This window comes from Alosa alosa, chromosome 15 (assembly GCF_017589495.1).
Source record: "Alosa alosa isolate M-15738 ecotype Scorff River chromosome 15, AALO_Geno_1.1, whole genome shotgun sequence".
Taxonomy (NCBI): Eukaryota; Metazoa; Chordata; class Actinopteri; order Clupeiformes; family Clupeidae; genus Alosa; species Alosa alosa.
Window position 1 is genome coordinate 4,027,144 of NC_063203.1, and position 16,125 is coordinate 4,043,268.

A 16,125-nucleotide genomic window follows, 5' to 3' on the forward strand; every position below is an offset into this window, starting at 1 on the left:
AACGATGGAAAGAAGGGAAGGAACGATGTTAACAGAGGAAAGGTTTTGAAGAAATGCCACCTTGATGGATTGAATGAGTAAAAAGTGATTGAATGGCAGATGGCACATGTTGCTCTAGAGTGGAATCATGTGCCAGAGGCAGGGACAGTGTTACCCAGCGCCCTGATTTGACCTCTTGTTATTCATGAGCATAAAAGGCAATGGATGTGGTCACTCAAGCACCCAGTGTTATTTCTTATAATTACATTTGCGTTGTTGGTTAACTTTGTTGAATGCACAGAATGCTGCACAGCGTTTTCCACTCATTACATTTCCCCAGAGGACGCTTGTAAATGTGTAGCAGTGGGGTGTGGAGACTAGAGTCTCCCTGCAGCTCTGGTCATTGTGCATTGAATTGTTTTAACTACGCAGCTCCGGGGTTTGTATGGTTCGCTGGAATCATATCAGTGTTCGCCAAAGGGATAAAGTGTGTGTTGGTGTGTTGGGTCTGCAGAAAAGGGTGTGTGTGTGTGTGTGTGTGTGTGTGTGTGTGGCTATGTTCTTTTGTTTAGTGCTAATATCAGTGTATATTGTACTTGAATCTGAATGCCTCCTCTTCTGCTTCAAGAGTGGATATTGAGAGGATATTGAGAGCTCAAAGACAGTGGAGTTATAGTATGAAGCCCAACACAATATACAATGTATAGGGTAATGTGGAGAGAGAGAGAGAGAGAGAGAGAGAGAGAGAGAGAGAGAGAGAGAGAGAGAGAGAGAGAGAGAGAGAGAGAGAGAGAGAGAGAGAGAGAGAGAGAGAAACTGTTAGGATGTGTAGCTGTGAGGTGAGGGTATTATTTGCTCAAACCCAATGTTTTTGTTTTCATTGTTTACAGCTTTTTGTATTTATGTGTTTATGTGTATAGGCATATTTGTTTACATTATCACATTATCACATTATTCATTTTTCTATAAGATCTAATGCAGCATACTTAAGGACACATTAACCCAGTCATGTAAGGTGTTATAAGGGTGAATTTATTAGTAAGAAGAAGAAGAAGAAGAAGAAGAAGAAGAAGAAGAAGAAGAAGAAGAAGAAGAAAAAAAAAATAGAAACAGCAACAATAATAATGATAATGGTAACAATTCAAATAATGATGATAATAGAACAATAATTATAAAAATAATACAAATAATAATAATAATAATAACAATAAAAAGATAACAATAAATGGACATGTTTTCATAGATAAATGGATATCCATCAATCCACTGCTTCTGTTCCTCGCTGTAAAAGTTCACTCCTCTCGATGACAGAGAGAGCATGGCCCACAAAGAGCTGGCTGACAAGCTTTGGTACCAGAGTGAGGCCTCTCACAGATGGACTTGGTCCTGCCATTGAGGGATGTGGCTGAATTAACCACATCAGGATGCCCAGACAACTGATTGGACTGATTGGATGTGGATCCTGCAAGCGAGAACAAGCGTCCAGGCAGCTACTGGGAACCAGGAACCGATCCTTCTCCACTCCTTACCTCCAGAGGTACACTTGGTGATCAGCATGGACCATGGCTGAGTGGTGCCATCTAAAGAAAGAGCTTACAAAGTTCAGATCACTTCAAGTAAAACAGGGACAATTTACAGATTTTATTTTCTTTCTAGAAGGATCACACTATACCTTGCTTGTCATGTGTACTGCAGTCCAGGCACTTCCTGGTGACCCTTGCAGCCTCCTCTCTCTGCCTCTGGGCCTCTCTCTTCATAGCCTCTCTCTCTGCCCTCTGTGAGGGAGAGATGGGCTTGGAGACTTCCTGGCAGTGGATAGACCGTGGCACCACTGGAAAGGCTTGATGAAGGTCCTCGGCCATCAGGATGTCCAGAGAACCGACTGGATGTGGATCCTGTAAGCGAAAACAAGCGTCCAGGCAGCTACTGGGAAACGGGAACCGATCCTCCTCTATACCTTGCTTGTCATGGAATCCATTTTGTGAAGAATTCACAAAATAATCAAAAGTCATCGCCATCCTATAAATTTAAATGAGCAGTATCTCTTACAAATGAAAGCAGTGTTGCGGTCTGTATGTGGTAAGTGAAAAGTGACGTTCTACATTCTACCTTGAACATTCTACATTCTATGATGAACATTCTACCCTTACATGCTACATCAGTGATGAGGTCACAGCATTTAGGACTTTCAAGATCCCATATCTCATACATTCAGCCATTGTACACTGAAGAGAGAAAATAAATAAATTATTTTCTGTTTGCTCCCAAATTCTTAAAATAAATGAAAGGATCTGAGATGTAGTTGCTTTTGAATTCGACTTTTCTTTTCAGATGTCTTTGCCATTTCTTTAAGCAGGTTAATATGTATTTGTGTTGAATGTATGTGTGCTTGTTTTCATTGACCCTTATCTCTGGTTGTCTGCTTCTCAGAGTAGAACTCTCTCAGTTCTACTGATTGCCTTCTCGCTGCTGTCCTGCTGCCTCCAGTGTGCTGTAGTCCACTGGAACCATAGCGATCCAGTTGACTGAGCTCAGGATAAAGTGCGTGTTGGTGTGTTGGGTCTGTTTTGAGGGCAGAAAAGTGTGTGTGTGAGTGTGTGAGTGTGTGTGTGTGAGAGCGAGAGAGAGAAAGAGAGAGAGAGAGAGATGCGAGCCCTGGTGATAGTCATTGAGACATGGAGGGCCTGCAGACACATAATATAATACAGCTAGTTCATTTGTATGAGGGCTCTGCTCCAAGTTAATGGTGAAAGAAATCAGAGGACATGCTGTATTTTGGTAATATCCTCATAGCAGCACAGCAGTGTGCATATGTGAATTTGAATCAACATGTGTGTGTTTGTGTGTGCGTGAGTGTGCGTGTGTGTGTGTTTGTATGTGTGTTTTCATCTTTCCATCGTAGTATGTGTATGTGTTTGTGTGTGAGTGTGAATGTGTGTGTGTGTGTGTGTGTGTGTGTGTTTTGTGTGTGTGCGTGTGTGTGTGTGTGTAATCCTGTTCTCCCTGCCTCTCGCTGATCCCCCTCTTGTCTCTTGTTTCCTCCCTTGTCTGTGTGCTTGTAAGTCACCTGGCAGCTGTGGCTGCTGCAGCACAAGAGGCTGCTGTGTAGTGGAGGTGGAGCTCCTGTGTGCTGGGAGCACCTCTGGGCCTAATCGGGCTCCAGATGATCTCTCTCTCTCTCTCTCTCTCTCTCTCTCTCTCTCTCTCTCTCTCTCTCTCCTCTCTTTATCTCCTCTCATCCCCCCATTCCTTTGTTCTCTGTCTCTCTATCCCTCTTTTGCCACAAAAACATGAAAGCTTGCAGATGTGCTCCTGCTGTGCTGACTCCTCCATACACCCCATCCTGCATTCATCACCACTATAAGGAGCTGGATTACTCCCTCACAGCTATAGCACAGTCCCTCACACACAGCTCACACAGCTCAGTCACGTCACATACACCACATGTTCACACCACACACAGTCACTCACACACACACACACCACACACATGGCATATAATCACATCACACACTTGTCCCCTGTCTGCCAAAAGCATATTGAAATAGCCCTAACCCATCAATATCAGTTGTGTTTCAGTAGAGATGCGCCACACTTGCTCCCAGACATAGATTAGACAACACAAGCTTTCCCTCACTCACTTAGACTCACATGCTCTCCGGCAGACTAATTAACTGCACTCTCCAACACACATGCACACACACACATCCTCTGTGTCTCATCATTGCCCTAACTGTCCTCTTATAAGCTCTGTTCTAAGCCGTACACTAACACACTTGCTACACAATGCCTGCATTGCTTCAGTAGGCTAGCACTGACCAGCCCTACCTCCTCCTCCGTCCACAGGCGAGTTCAGTGACGGCAGCACGGAGGCTGGCGGCGTGTACCAGGTGCTGGAGATGCCCTACGAGGGCGAGGACATGGGCATGATGATCGTGCTGCCCAGGCAGGAGGTGCCCCTGGCCACCCTGGAGCCCATCATCAAAGCCCCTCTGCTGGAAGAGTGGGCCAACAACGTCAAGAGGCAGAAGGTGGAGATCTACCTGCCCAGGTAGAACGGACACACGCCAGTGGCTGCATATGAGGAGGCCAGTGCTGCATTTGCCAGAGTTCAGGAGTTATTATTAACTATATTTGCAGTTTGGGATAATGGCCCAAGACAAAACACCATGTTCTCTTAGCTCAAGCATTATGAGATGTATTGGAGGAGAACTCTCTTGACTTGAATCACAATTCACAACTCTCACCCACACAACCAAATTGTTAGTCTACTTAGCTAAAGGCAATATGTCTGAACAAACGGCACTGGAGCATTGCTTTCCTGCCGACACTAACTGGTGCAGTTCCTAAGTGCCTAAGTGCAGCGCCTAAGTTCCTGTGGTAGCTATTGACATTTTAATAGGTTGAGGTCCTATCTCTCTCTCTCTCTCTCTCTCTCTCTCTCTCTCTCTGTGTGTGTGTGTGTGTGCGCGTGTGTGTTATGGCAGATTCAAGGTGGAGCAAAAGATTGACCTGAGGGACACACTGCAAGAATTGGGCATCCAGAACATTTTCACCAAGGATGCAGACCTCTCTGGCATTACCACTGACATGGCTGGTAGCTATTAAACACACACACACACACCCACACACACACACACACACACACACACACACACACACACACACACACACACACACACACACACACACACACACACACACACGTATATATATAAAGACACATCATAATGTTCTCCAACTCTCCCAACCTAAATCCACTATACTGCACTGTGTACTTGTCCAGTGCAGGAGGCTGAAGTGACAGTTTAATTACAGGAAATGCCTGCCGCTGGCTTCCTGCGGTGCTACAGTGCAGCTCTGGCTCTGGCCTGATATGTCCTCTAAAAATACCGACCTGATTGCTTTTATCTGCTGCGGCTGTGCGCCCCCCAGCCGTCCCCCCTCAGCTCCACTGGCCCCTCCACCGGCCGGATGGGCTCTAATGATAGCCTCCCTTCAAAGGTTAGGTGATAATGGCACAGAAAGGCAAGGCTACCTGAAGGAAATCGGAGCTGACACATGTTATTAGACATTTTTCAAGAATTCCCTTGATGACGCATGGGGCCACATCAGCCAACATTAAAAATAAACAGAGGCAGATTAAACAGACATACAAAATGTTCTTGATGGATGAGGTGTCTTAGGCTGCTTGTTTTGTACACGGCTCTACCCCGCCAAGCAGTGCTGTGTTGGCCATGTAATCCCTTTTTGATCAGGGAATGTGAGTGATTAGCAGCAGGCCGGGTTTGAATTGTCTCATCAAACGGGATTGTGTCCTTGTGAGCCACCCTCTTAGTCAGTCAGATGGATGGCAGTCTTTAAGAACACACACACGTATAAACGCCCCCACACACTCTCTCTCTCTCTCTCTCTCTCTCTCTCTCTCTCTCTCACACACACATTCAAACACACACACACACACACACACACACACACACACAGTCTCACTCTGACATATTCACAGGCACCACACATGCCTGCTTTGTTAATTACATCCAATAACAAATGGGCTGCCAGGCCAGCGTCCCTGCTCTCCATCTGTCCTTTCCATGACGGTGTCCTCTCTGCCGTTTCAGGTGGGAAGGATCTGTTTGTGGGGAAGGCCGTGCAGAAGGCGTACCTGGAGGTGTCCGAGGAAGGGGCTGAGGGTGCTGCTGGGTCAGGTAAAAGCCTTGCTCTCATCTGCCATCTGTCATCTCCCTCCCATCTCTAAATGGACTACATTTAGAAAATTAGAAACTACAATTCCCATGTCAATCTGACTTTCTCTGTTTTCGCTGGGCTTTTTCATGTAACTGACCCTTAGCCCTTAGTGCTATCTCTCCTCTCAACTCTGTCTGTGCTTAGTTACCATTTGTGCCGTTTTCTTTTTTTTTTTTTAAAAGCCATTGTCATTGGACTATTTACATGTATAAATGTTGGATTCTCAACAGCAGCAAATGCTAACAGTGCCCCCTCCTGTTGGCAGTTAGCTATGGTCCTCTGGGGTATATGAGGGGTACAGTATGTTGGCCCCAGCATGGAAAGGCATGTGAGCTAGTGTCTGAGGAGTCGTCCTACCGATAATGTGTCGTGTGTAATATCTACCCTGCAGGTATGATTGCGCTCACAAGGAATCTAGTGCTATATCCCCAGGTTATGGCAGACCATCCATTCTTCTTCATCATCAGAAGCAGAAAGACAGGTATGGGCTTCTGTAAACACACACACACAGAGCAGTTGCCTTTACCACCTGGAAACACGTAATACATGCTTGAATAAGTAATGCAATGACTGTTATCTAACTGAACTCAAGTTGCCACTCACCCTACCAATTAACTTCTGACACATGCTGACATGACTAAAAAAAGAAAGAACATATTATTTAGAACATATAAAAACAGCCCCCTCTGAAAGAATAATTCACACTCTTCCCATTTTCTCCAGGCTCCATTGTTTTCATGGGTAGAGTCATGAGCCCTGAGGTCATCGAATCCAGCATCCAGGACTTCGATTCTGTCTAACCTCCCTGGTTTAAACCTAACATGTTGATTGTGTTCGTACTGTAAAGAGTCTCAGAGCCTCAAAAGCACTCCACCTCACGACACACAGTAGTCTCTCTCTCTGTCATCACTTGCCATGGTTTTATAACCTTATCACAACACATACAATATACTCTATAACATGATAAACGTGATGGTGGTTTGATATGCCGAGATTTACCCGATGGGGGATGGAGAGTGCTGTAAATATACTGTATGGATGAGGTGAAGGCCGCGGTGACCTTGAGCAGTGAGGGAGCAGGACACAACATATCCATCCATGGATTAACCTCCATCTCTGTGTTTCAGTAGGAGCCTCACAGGCCAGGCACTCACATACTCTGCAACAACTCATTTTTTTTCTTGTATATTTGCTACTGTATCAGGTAGAGGTCGTAGATATTTATTGTGAAATTATTAAAAACAGATGTGAGCAGTATTCTAATTAATCACTTTTTGGAATCTCTAATTAAATTGAAACTTTCTCTTTCTCTTTTTCTCTCTCTCTCTCTCTTTTCTTCTCTTCATTTCTTTTAGTACAGTTAAACTGAGATATATGCCTTATGAGTTTCTGCTGCAGCGTGTACAGGTCAATAAAGAGGTCATCATGCCAACGTGGCATTTCATGTACAGGGATTTCAAAAAAGAACTAAGAGCACCAGCTGTATTCACTCTTTTGAGAAATAAACATGAATGTGTAGACACCCATTTTGTCATTGTGTTGATTATGTTATAATAACTGAAAAACTGTACTGCTTATGGGAATAACATACTTAACCAAAGCAATGATTTGCCATTCGTTAGGAACATCTGATCATAAATCCGTAATGTCACTGAATGACGACAGCTGTGAATGACACAATATTGAACTACTGACCTAGTGCACAGAAAGGTTAATACAGTAGGTGGGTTTTTTTTCTGAATTTAATAATAAATAATTCAATAAAATATTAAATTGACATGAATAATAATAATAATTAAATGGGATAGAGTCCATGTTATACATTACAGTAGGCATGTCCATGTTGAGCTGTCTGGCCTGAGGGAAATAGCCATTCCATTTTCTCTGTCTGAGTTTTGGCCATCGAACTGCAGAAGCACTTGCCTGACTTCAACAAACTGAACAGACAGTTACTGGGATGGGTGGAGTCATTTAGGATTTTAGTGGCTCCATTCTTTCATCGACTGATGTTTAAATCATACAGGCAGGGATGTAGTGGTAAAACAAGAGGTTGAATATTAATTAAGGTAAATATGAATTCTGTGATCACAGTGAGGTGGACTGTGCCATGCGATATTGGATTTTTTAAAAAGGCATTCAGAACATGTTTGGTGATGGTGGAGGAGGTTATTGTCCAATGTTTCTAACAAAACCAGTGCTATTAAATGGTTCCTGGAGTGTTGAGTGATGAGTGTACATATTCTGAATGTGGATAACACAGTGTGATTTTTGAATGTTAAAAGATACAATTGATGAATTAACTCTTTTGAGAGGTGGATAAACTATTTCCGAAATTTCAGAGGTGGATAAACTGTGTTTACTTGCGTTTAGCCTCCACTACATCCCTGCATGCAGGAAGGGAATAGGAGTAGACGCGCTCAGCTGGCTTTGCTGTCTTTCTCAGAGCTGTTGGCATACCACACAGTATCATGTAAGGTAGCTCACATGCAACTGCATTTCAACAAATCTGGCTTAAAAATATTTTGTTTGTGAAAGGGAGGACAATAGCCTATGAAGTCGCATATATTGAGTGTTTTTTCCATATTGACATCTCCAGAGGAATAGGCCTACTATACAAAATGTCTCTAAGGTCTGCACAATGGCAATACTGTAGGCTAAAGCAAGAGTCCAGGCATTAGGCCTAGCATACATCAAATGGTAAACTACCACTGGTTCAGAAGTTGAATTTTAAGAATATGTGTGTGCAAATCTGATATCACATCAAAAGATTGTTGAAATTGGGATTTTTGTTTAGGTTTGCTATTTATTTTTTCTTATTATTTAATTTTATTTTAATAACATGATCATGAGAACGTTCTATTTTGACTCTTCAGCCATTTATGGGTTAATTGCTCCAAAGTGATGGTTTGCTGGGTCTGTCTTCCCTGCAACACAGGCTACTAGGCGCCGACACATCTCGCACTGCCTTTGGATAACTTACAGCATTGCTAAGCAACAGCGCCTGCCCCTACTGACCTCCTTCAGACTCGCAGGTAGCTCAATTGGCTCAGCAGCGCGAGTTTACGGGAATAGTCACATTTCGCGTCTTGGCAGCACAACTCGTCCCAATGGGACAGTTCACTTTTGCTCCTAAACGCTGCTTCTGCTGTGTGTTAAATGCCACTGGATATCGTCACAGCCGAAGGACATGTCAGAAAGGTAGGAAACATTGATTGTAACTTTTTTTTTATCTGGGCGAGCCCAAAGTTTGAAAAGGAAATAAAGGAATAGGCCTACTTTATTAGACATGTACTACATGGCAAGGAAAAAATGCAATTCCAAATGCAATTTCCATGGTCAACAAACAATGGAAAAACTAGACACAAGGGAGGTGTAGCCAAGAGCACTACAAATGGGCTGGAACTGGTGCTTTTTGCCTTGTATCTGAGTGTATACATGTGTGTGTGGGCTAGAGGGAGGGGATACAGGTGATGTGTTGTGTTCATCCTGTGGATATATGTCTGTGTGTAATGGATACTGTGTGTATACTCTATGTTTCCTATGTGTTTTATACTATTTCTATCAGTGAGACCAAAGACAATTTTCATGCAGGCATGACAATAAAGTATATTCTATGTTATGTCTGTGTGCGGTTTTATGTAGGCTAGTTTCAGGGTGGTGTTTCTTTAGTTTTAAAACGTTCTTAGCCTACTGTCTTTATATTATGGGCATTGACAAGGCAATGTGGGTCGAGTAATTTTATTTACAAAGTGCGTGCTGTGGCGTAATTCTCTACTTAAGTAACGAAATAGCCCGTTGACATATCAGTAAAATACGCTGATTCAGAGACACAATGTTAATCAGGATGTTCTAATGATAGTATTATAGAGCAATGACACCTGCTCAGATGTCTCGCTGTTATGGCGACCGCTTAATCCGATGCAGGGTGCAGAGTTCACGGTAACCAAAAACGTAACGGAGCAGGGTCAGAATTTCAGCGCAACGGATGTACCTGCGGGCTCCAGTTTCAGGGAACCTCAGCTGTTCGAACTGGACCTTTCTTTTGTGTTGGGATCGTTTAATGTCACTGAATGTTCAGTCCGAATTTTGTCTAGTGATGGGCCATCAAACTGTTGTATGAAAATACCCAAGTGGCAAGCATTATAAATGCTTTTTTATTTTTTCATACATTTTAAAAAAATCATGTAGGCCTAATCTGTTGTTTTAATGATTATTGAGATGTTTTGAAATGCAAAAGGTTTTTAGAATTTTGCAAATGTTGATCTTAGACCTAAATATGCATCTGTCCAAGTTTTTTTTACCAGCGAGGCTCCTCAATAAGCTAATTGGTTTTATAAAACCCACAGTAATTTGTTTATTTTTACATATTCAGTGGACTAATTCGTTTATTTTTAAGCAATAGTAACATATCATTTCACAATGCAAAAGTTCCTTGCACCTCTTTGGAATTAGGATTTTTGTAAAAGTACAGCCTTTTTATTGAAATTTCTTGATCACTGTTCTCTTTACCTATAAGTATATTCTTCTTAATCTCTCTCTCTCTCTGTCTCTCTGTATGTGTGTGTGTTTCTCTGTGTATGCTTGTGTGTGTGATGAATAAATACTGCAACACAAATCCATTTCTACTGGTTTCCTCTTTGTTCTCTCTCTCCTCCTTGGTTGTGTTTCCTCAGTTCCTCAGGAGTGAACACAAGCAGCGACAGTCTCCCCAAATCGCACACATCTCACTGCTCCGAGCTCCGAGACACCCACACTCCTCTCTCAGTGGAACAGAGCCCAGACTCGGGCATTGTCGCCACTCCAGTAAGTAGCATGCCTTGTGGCTCTCTACTAGGACTGGCACTAATGCATGGATTTTCCCTTGTAGGAGTGGGTTGTGCAAAGAGGTGTTATTTCAAGTTCAGAAACATGTTGCCAGGACCTGGCTTTTTCCTTAAAAAACATTTGCTTACTCTGGAGTATGAGTGTATGAGTGTAATTATCATACTCTTGCAGTGTGACACATTTTCTGTCATTTACAGTGCAAGAATGTCTGAGGTTTAAGATTTTGATTGAGGTGGAGATCAGTGTGTTTAAAAAGTCAGCTTGCTGTTTCCGTTGATTCAAGTAGATGCACAGTATATAAGCTTGGGCATTGGTTCACCTATTCACACTATACTCTAGCTACATTATACATTGCATGTGATTTGCTGGTGAGCTTGACTTGTGTATTTGTTCACCTCGGGTACACCCATGGATAGCAAACCTCTATAGGCAGCTCTGGTGTCACACGCCGATGAAAGCCAGTGCAAGGGGTCATCCATAGAGTGTAGGCTTACTCCTCACAGCATAGACTTTAGGCCGTGAGTGCTTCATGTAAATTTGATGCAGGCCCCAGAGCAGGAGGGTAAAAAAAAAACACTTTGCTGGGGTCACCGAGTGTCAGCTACACACTGGTCACAAGCCTGCCCTGGAGTGGACTTCATCCCAACATGCCAACAAGCTTCCTCTCTACTATGGTGGTTAACAACAGCAGAGGACACGGTCAAGTTCTACAGTGTTTGTTTCTTGAGGTTTCTAGAGCTAATTGCCTGTTTTGTTTCTGTCAGTTGCCATCCCACCGGTTTCGGTTTATCTCGTGGCATCGGCTGGAGGAGAGTGATGTGCGCGGGGACCAGCTAGCCTGCCCCAGGGTCAGAGAGGGTAAGAGTCTGCGCATGCAACGTTGTGGAAATGTTTGAAAGCAATGCACTGCACTGCACATCTGCATCCTCTCACCACCACAACAGCGACGAGCGGCAATTAGCACAGATGAGGTTTCATAGTGGAGATCGGATCTCCTCGCTAGGAAGCAATTACGCCGGCGAGTGGCATAGCCGTGTACCCAATTAACAGAGACGTTGCGGAATCAGGGCTGTGTTGTTTTGACATGCGAGATGGTAATCTGTCCGGGACGTCATCAAGCAGGGCCCACGGAGGAGGAGCTGTTTCTGAGAGGGGAGCAGAATGCGCTGCAGGCCGCCGAGGAGAGGCAGAGGAGGAGAAGGAGAAGGAGGGAGGACGAAGGACAGAAGTGGGAGGAGAGGCTGCAGGAGAACTGGGAGAACTGTGTGGTGAGTGGGCTGGGAAATCCACAACACGTCACCCAGAGGAGATCTGGACTTTACAGTGATCCAGAAGGCACAGTTATTGGTCTACGGATTGTTGCTGTTTTGACACTTAGCAACAAGCCCATATCTCATCTCATATAGTCATATCTATCTCATTATCGTAAATTGTTGGTACTGTTTTGAACATGAGCATGAACATGAACATAATGTTCTTATCTTGTCATATCTAGTAGTCTAGTCATATCTATCTCATATCATTGGTGCTATTTGGAGACCAACTTGATGCTCCTATCCCGTGTCATGTAGTCATATCTATCTCATGTCATCTGTGCTGGTGAAGGAGCTGAACCTGTCCTACCAGGACCTGGGAGATCCGTACCAGCTGGAGAACTTCACTCGGATTCTGAGGCGGCTGATCCGTGTTGAGAGGCTGCAGCTGGTGGACAACTCTCTCAGTGACCTGAGCTCTGTCCGTCTGCCAAGGTACAGCACGCCAGCCACCCATCAGGAGAGCAATGTGGTGTGTGTTTATTTGAGATGTGATGCCCCCAAATTACTGACCGATGTGTCTCTCCTTGACTGTCTAATGGCTTAGTGGTACATCTTGGTATTTCACCTGAGTGATTCTGTGGTTTAGATGCAAATACCTGAATCTGCATCGCAACCACTTGACGTCCATCCGCCAGCTGCCAAAGATGCCTCAGATCCAGCACCTGTGCCTGTCTGAGAATGGCATCGGGGCCCTGGGGGAGCTGGCCCTGCTGGGGGCCACTCCGCTGCAGTCGCTGACCCTGCGCCGCAACCCCTGCGAGTTCTTGGAGGACTACCGGCCACGGTGAGACGGAAAGGGAAAAGGAGAACGTGAAAGAGAGACTTTGTTTCTGTGTTTCTGTGTTTACACGCTGATGCTCACTATCCCCCTTTTCTCCGCTCTGCCGCAGTGTTTTCTCCTGCTTGCCAAAACTCCGTGTTCTGGACGGAATCCCAAAGCTGCCAGAGGATTCCGTGCCGTCTCAGATTTCTGCAGCATCAAGACTGTGCACCATTTTGTGACACTCCAGGATGTGAATTCACTGTGAAGGGACAAGAAAATGCTCCATACCTCTTCAGGCAAAACCAAGAAAAGCCAAGTGTACAAAGTTTTATACACAGTATTATGTTCATACAGTACAATACATTTTTATAGAAGATGAATGTCTGATTTCATTCCTTGTTTCAAAGTTTACCCCAGATAGGAATGCATCCTCCTAATAATCAACTAATCAATTTTTCAATGGGTAGGCCTACATAATCAATATGTTTACAGTATGGCTACAGAAGATCATATGTCAGTGTGACAAAGTGCCTTAAATAGAGTCAGCCTCCTCCTCTTATGTACACTCCCTCAGTAACCCAAGACAGTCACTTTTTGATAACCATCTATACCTCTCTGTAACTCACTGTAACAGCAGAATATGGACACAGGGACATGGGAGGAATCTGGTGACGTCTATCTTGTATTATTCAGTTCATTTGCTTGCTGCTTAGTCATATAGTGTGACTTGTTTGGGCTGAAGACTGGAGACGCCTTGTTAAAGGTCATGTTTTGACTAGTCCGTCAGGTTTCTGGCAGTCTGTGCTGATGTTGAATGACATGGGGAGAGACACTGAAGGGCACGGCTTCAGATGAGAGCAACAGAGAGCTGCACTGATGAGATCACCGAATTCCTATCGTATGTTTTAGTGGAATTCTGCACCCAGGTGGGACTCGCTTGACTTGATTAAGCCGTTGGTACAGGGGGCAGTTTTGTAGTCTCCTGTCCTTAGAGGGCAGGGATATCATGCATAAGACATGATCTGGGAAGGGATACGGGTGTTTGTGCGCTGACACACATAAACACACACCCACACACACACACACACACGCACACAGTGTCCGGGTCTCTATTGATATGCCACTGGTTGGCCTGTGATGAATCTCCCGTCATGTCAGCACTGCTTCATTAATTTATATGCGACTCCAAAACTCTGTTTTAATATTGGTTTAGATTTCAGCGTGGCTGAAACCCGAACGGACCAGGACACCAGGGGGAATGGAAACACTTGTGTGTGTGCTCAGACACTCTCACACTCTCTTCGACACACACACACACAAAGAGAGAGAAAGGAAGAGAGAAACAGCTGGATATTGTCCTGTCAGGCCTCATTATCGCTTAATAAGTTTGAATTGCTCGTCCCGTTATGGAGGCTTCCTGCAGAGGGCAAGAAAGGAACGCCTCAGGCTCCCGCCTGCTCACTGTGAGCAACGCTGAGGCTTTGCCGCAGCCCCACAACACGCACGCACACACTACACACACCACACGGCACAAACCTCACTCTGCACACAGCACAAGACTGAGCCTCTGTGTTACACAAATCTACTTATGCACCAATTAGGCACGTGATTGCGTGCAGGCATGCCATGAGGCGGACAAAAACAAAGCAAAGCAAGGAAAGTCTTAGAAAACATTTTTCTCTCCTCACGAGGAATGGGGTGGAACTTTCAGCTCTTTATAATTTGCTCCCTTGAGCTGCGTATAAATGCATTATAATAATAATAATAATAATAATAATAATAAAGCTTTATTTGCATAGCACCTTTCATACACAGAATGCAGCTCAAAGTGCTTTACATTTGAAGCATGTAACACAATAATAGTCAGTCAGTCATTATCAATCACTTTTCTTTGCTGTTTATGTTATACTCAGCAACATATCAAAAATATAGAAAATGACGTCATAAGACTGGCAGCCTTAACCCTCTTACCCCCCACAAGCACGCCATATGGCAACTGTGGCAAGGAAAAACTCCCATATTCCAGGAAGAAACCTTAAGCAGAACCTGACTTAATAGGGGGAGCCCATCTGCTTCTGGCTGGCTGCGCCCTCCAATAGTAGCAGATGTAGAATAATCTGAAAATGTAGTCTACAGGATAAGATGAGTTAACTAAAAGCTTTCCTGTACAGGTATGTTTTCAGATCTTTTTTAAAAATATTTACTGAACTCGCCTGCTTGATGTACAGAGGCAGGGTGTTCCATAGTTTGGGGGCATAATGGATAAACGCAGCTTCTCCACTTTGTTTGTGGAGCACTTTGGGTACGATTAAAAGATTAGAATTGGATGATCTAAGTTTCCTTTGTGGTTGATAAGATATTAAAAGCTCAGAGATATATGAAGGTGCTATGCCATTCAGAGCTTTGTAAGTAATTAACACAACCTTAAAATCAATTCTATAGGATATAGGAGCCAGTGCAGTTCAGCCAACACAGGGGTGATGTGTTCTCTCTTCTTAGTCTTAGTTAAAAGTCTAGCCGCTTGAGTTCTGTATGAGTGCCAATTTCTTTAGATGTTTTTTGGGAAGACCAGTGAAAAGTGCATTGCAGTAGTCTAACCTGCTAGTGATAAAGGCGTGAATTAGTTTTTCTGCATCTTGTTGAGTTAAAAAAGGGCCGCACTTTGGCAATGTTTCTCAAGTGGAAATAGGCTGTCTGAGTAACTTTACTGATATGGGGCTTAAAACTTAACTCTGCATCTAAGATGACACGAGGCTTGTTACTTTTGGTTTGACCTGGTGTGCCAAGTTCCCAGATTACTAAGAATAATATCTCGCTTTAGTTTTGGTCCAACCAGAAGTACCTCTGTTTTGTCATCATTTAGTTTCAAAAGTTTTGCTCATCCACTGATTAATGGAGGTTAGGCATGCAGTGAGGGAGCAAAGGCCATCTAGGTTAGTTGGCTCCACAGAAAGATACAATTGGGTATCATCTGCGTAGCTGTGGAAGTTTACATTATGCTGACTTATGACGTTTCCCAATGGGAGCATATATAGAGAAAAATAGCAGGGGACCAAGGCAGCTCCCCTGGGCCCACACCAAAAGGCAAGTCATGTTTTCAGATACATGATCTCCTAGACTGATATAAAAATCTCTGCCAGTAATGTAGGTTTTGAAACCAGTTTAGAGCATTATCAGAGAGACCCACCCACTTCGCAGGCAGTGAATTAGGATGCTATGATCAATGGTGTCAAATGCCGCCTCAAATCCAGAAGAATAAGGATTGAGACTTTGTTTGAGTCGGTAGCTAGTCTGAGATCATTGACTATCTTTACTAGAGCCGTTTCTGTGCTGTGATTTGATCTAAAACCTGATTGGAATTTTTCAAGGATGCTGTTTTCGTTGAGGAAGGTATTTAACTGATTGCAAACAACTTTTTCAAGTACTTTGCTCAAAAACGATAGATTTGATATAGGCCTGTAGTTGCTCAGATTGGTATGGTCAAGTTTTGACTTTTTA

General features: G+C 43.7%; 2 protein-coding genes across 4 annotated transcripts in view; both read left to right on the forward strand.

Annotated features, from left to right (window-relative positions):
* Positions 1 to 7,250, forward strand: part of LOC125308060 (neuroserpin-like) — a 20,402-nt gene extending 13,152 nt beyond the window's left edge. Inside the window, exons 5-9 of the mRNA XM_048264286.1 lie at positions 3,826 to 4,030; positions 4,467 to 4,576; positions 5,598 to 5,684; positions 6,116 to 6,205; positions 6,448 to 7,250. Of these exons, the coding sequence (XP_048120243.1) occupies positions 3,826 to 4,030; positions 4,467 to 4,576; positions 5,598 to 5,684; positions 6,116 to 6,205; positions 6,448 to 6,524 (569 nt within the window). The 3' untranslated portion in view covers positions 6,525 to 7,250. The remainder of the gene's footprint in view (positions 1 to 3,825; positions 4,031 to 4,466; positions 4,577 to 5,597; positions 5,685 to 6,115; positions 6,206 to 6,447) is intronic.
* A 1,534-nt stretch (positions 7,251 to 8,784) lies between these two features.
* On the forward strand, positions 8,785 to 13,003 carry LOC125308523 (protein tilB homolog). Of its 3 annotated transcripts, none has more exons than XM_048265078.1 (7): positions 8,810 to 8,922; positions 10,398 to 10,527; positions 11,313 to 11,406; positions 11,668 to 11,816; positions 12,154 to 12,296; positions 12,451 to 12,648; positions 12,755 to 13,003. In XM_048265078.1, exons 1-7 carry the CDS (start codon positions 8,912 to 8,914, stop codon positions 12,864 to 12,866), a joined length of 837 nt encoding a protein of 278 aa, XP_048121035.1. In that variant the 5' UTR covers positions 8,810 to 8,911; the 3' UTR covers positions 12,867 to 13,003. The 3 variants fall into 3 exon arrangements, with proteins under 3 accessions (XP_048121037.1, XP_048121035.1, XP_048121036.1); XM_048265079.1 differs by having other exon boundaries at positions 8,813 to 8,922; positions 11,671 to 11,816; XM_048265080.1 differs by lacking the exon at positions 11,313 to 11,406 and having other exon boundaries at positions 8,785 to 8,922; positions 11,671 to 11,816.
* The last annotated feature ends 3,122 nt before the right edge of the window (positions 13,004 to 16,125 follow it).